Genomic DNA, 2,500 nt, shown 5'->3' with positions numbered 1-2,500 from the left:
AAAAAAGACTAAGTCCCCAGGGTGACCAGGCCCCTTAAAAGCCGATCGTAAAAAAGACTAAGTCCCCAGGGTGACCAGGCCCCTTAAAAGCCGATCGTAAAAAAGACTAAGTCCCACGGGTGACCAGGCCCCTTAAAAGCCGATCGTAAAAAAGACTAAGTCCCCAGGGTGACCAGGCCACCTTAAAAGCCGATCGTAAAAAAGACTAAGTCCCCCGGTTGACCAGGCCTCCGAAAAGCCGGTCGTAAAAAAGACTAAGTCCCACGGGTGACCAGGCCCCTATAAAGCCGATCGTAAAAAAGACTAAGTCCCCAGGGTGACCAGGCCCCTTAAAAGCCGATCGTAAAAAAGACTAAGTCCCACGGGTGACCAGGCCCCTTAAAAGCCGATCGTAAAAAAGACTAAGTCCCCAGGGTGACCAGGCCACCTTAAAAGCCGATCGTAAAAAAGACTAAGTCCCACGGGTGACCAGGCCCCTATAAAGCCGATCGTAAAAAAGACTAAGTCCCACGGGTGACCAGGCCCCTTAAAAGCCGATCGTAAAAAAGACTAAGTCCCACGGGTGACCAGGCCCCTTAAAAGCCGATCGTAAAAAAGACTAAGTCCCCAGGGTGACCAGGCCACCTTAAAAGCCGATCGTAAAAAAGACTAAGTCCCACGGGTGACCAGGCCCCTATAAAGCCGATCGTAAAAAAGACTAAGTCCCACGGGTGACCAGGCCCCTTAAAAGCCGATCGTAAAAAAGACTAAGTCCCCAGGGTGACCAGGCCACCTTAAAAGCCGATCGTAAAAAAGACTAAGTCCCACAGGTGACCAGGCCCCTTAAAAGCCGATCGTAAAAAAGACTAAGTCCCACGGGTGACCAGGCCCCTATAAAGTGTCACGGGTGACCAGGTGGCCGGCCCGCTGGACGGCGCTGAATGGGTCTGAATAATCGGAAGGGGGCTTAAGTCTGCAGCAGGGGGCATGTCCGGAGTCCATCCCCAGGCAGGGGGCATATTTCCCGGGCAGGGAGGCCCGGATCCCCCTGTCTGAACCGAAAGCACTGCTTGCGGCCGAACCCGGAGCCGGAGGCCCTAGACGCCGCTGCTGTGGTGCTTCTCCCCTTTTCACAAGCCTGGAGGCTCGGCCCAGGCCTAGCAGGAGGCATGCAACCGGCTGAGAGCGCTCCCGGGGTCAAAAAAAGACTTTTTCGTTTTCATGGAGCTTTTAAGGGGATGAATCCACCCTGCTCAAGCCCAGGCAGAGCTCCACAGGCTGGGCTTGGATTCCAGGTTCGCTCCCTTGCAGGCACCGGGTACGGAAGTTGCGGTGGCGTATCTCCGGGTATGTGGGAGTACCGAAAGTCGAGTGGTGTGTCTGCGGGACTGTAGGATCACCGATTTCGGAGTGGTGTGGTCCAGTGTAAGTGGCAGGGCCGAAACTCGGGTGGCTTGATCCCAGGTATGTGGGCAGGCCGAGTCAGCGTTGGCGTGGTCCTGGGTACGAGGGAGAGGCCGAAACAGGGGTGGCCTCTCCCCAGGCATGTCAGAGGACGGCCAGCCTCGCAGGTGTGCGGGGGGCGCCCTCAGCACCCCGGCCTGTCCCAGGGCAGGCAGGGGAGCCCGACGGAGGGCGGCCAGCCCCGCAGGTGTGCGGGTGGCGCCCTCAGCACCCCGGCCTGTCCCAGGGCAGGCAGGGGAGCCCGACGGAGGGCGGCCAGCCCCGCAGGTGAGCGGGTGGCGCCCTCAGCACCCCGGCCTGTCCCAGGGCAGGCCGGGGAGCCTGACGCAGGCGCTCTGGGCACCCCGGCCTGTCCCAGGGCAGGCTGGGGAGCCCGACGGAGGGCGGCCAGCCCCGCAGGTGTGCGGGTGGCGCCCTCAGCACCCCGGCCTGTCCCAGGGCAGGCAGGGGAGCCCGACGGAGGGCGGCCAGCCCCGCAGGTGTGCGGGTGGCGCCCTCAGCACCCCGGCCTGTCCCAGGGCAGGCCGGGGAGCCTGACGCAGGCGCTCTGGGCACCCCGGCCTGTCCCAGGGCAGGCAGGGGAGCCCGACGGAGGGCGGCCAGCCCCGCAGGTGTGCGGGTGGCGCCCTCAGCACCCCGGCCTGTCCCAGGGCAGGCAGGGGAGCCCGACGGAGGGCGGCCAGCCCCGCAGGTGTGCGGGTGGCGCCCTCAGCACCCCGGCCTGTCCCAGGGCAGGCCGGGGAGCCTGACGCAGGCGCTCTGGGCACCCCGGCCTGTCCCAGGGCAGGCAGGGGAGCCCGACGGAGGGCGGCCAGCCCCGCAGGTGTGCGGGTGGTGCCCTCAGCACCCCGGCCTGTCCCAGGGCAGGCCGGGGAGCCTGACGCAGGCGCTCTGGGCACCCCGGCCTGTCCCAGGGCAGGCAGGGGAGCCCGACGGAGGGCGGCCAGCCCCGCAGGTGTGCGGGTGGCGCCCTCAGCACCCCGGCCTGTCCCAGGGCAGGCAGGGGAGCCCGACGGAGGGCGGCCAGCCCCGCAGGTGTGCGGGTGGCGCCCTCAGC

The 2,500-nt window shown here is 64.9% G+C and overlaps 1 protein-coding gene across 1 annotated transcript in view; it reads left to right on the top strand.

Annotated features, from left to right (window-relative positions):
- Window positions 1-1,445: 1,445 nt before the first annotated feature.
- Window positions 1,446-2,500, top strand: part of LOC138225628 (basic salivary proline-rich protein 2-like) — a 1,937-nt gene continuing 882 nt past the window's right edge. The window contains exon 1 of the mRNA XM_069186241.1: window positions 1,446-1,630. Coding sequence (XP_069042342.1) covers window positions 1,446-1,630 — 185 coding nt within the window. The remainder of the gene's footprint in view (window positions 1,631-2,500) is intronic.

The sequence above is a fragment of the Lepisosteus oculatus genome (genome assembly GCF_040954835.1).
Source record: "Lepisosteus oculatus isolate fLepOcu1 chromosome 22 unlocalized genomic scaffold, fLepOcu1.hap2 SUPER_22_unloc_1, whole genome shotgun sequence".
NCBI classification, from domain to species: Eukaryota; Metazoa; Chordata; class Actinopteri; order Semionotiformes; family Lepisosteidae; genus Lepisosteus; species Lepisosteus oculatus.
This window is presented reverse-complemented; position numbering and strand designations above follow the sequence as displayed.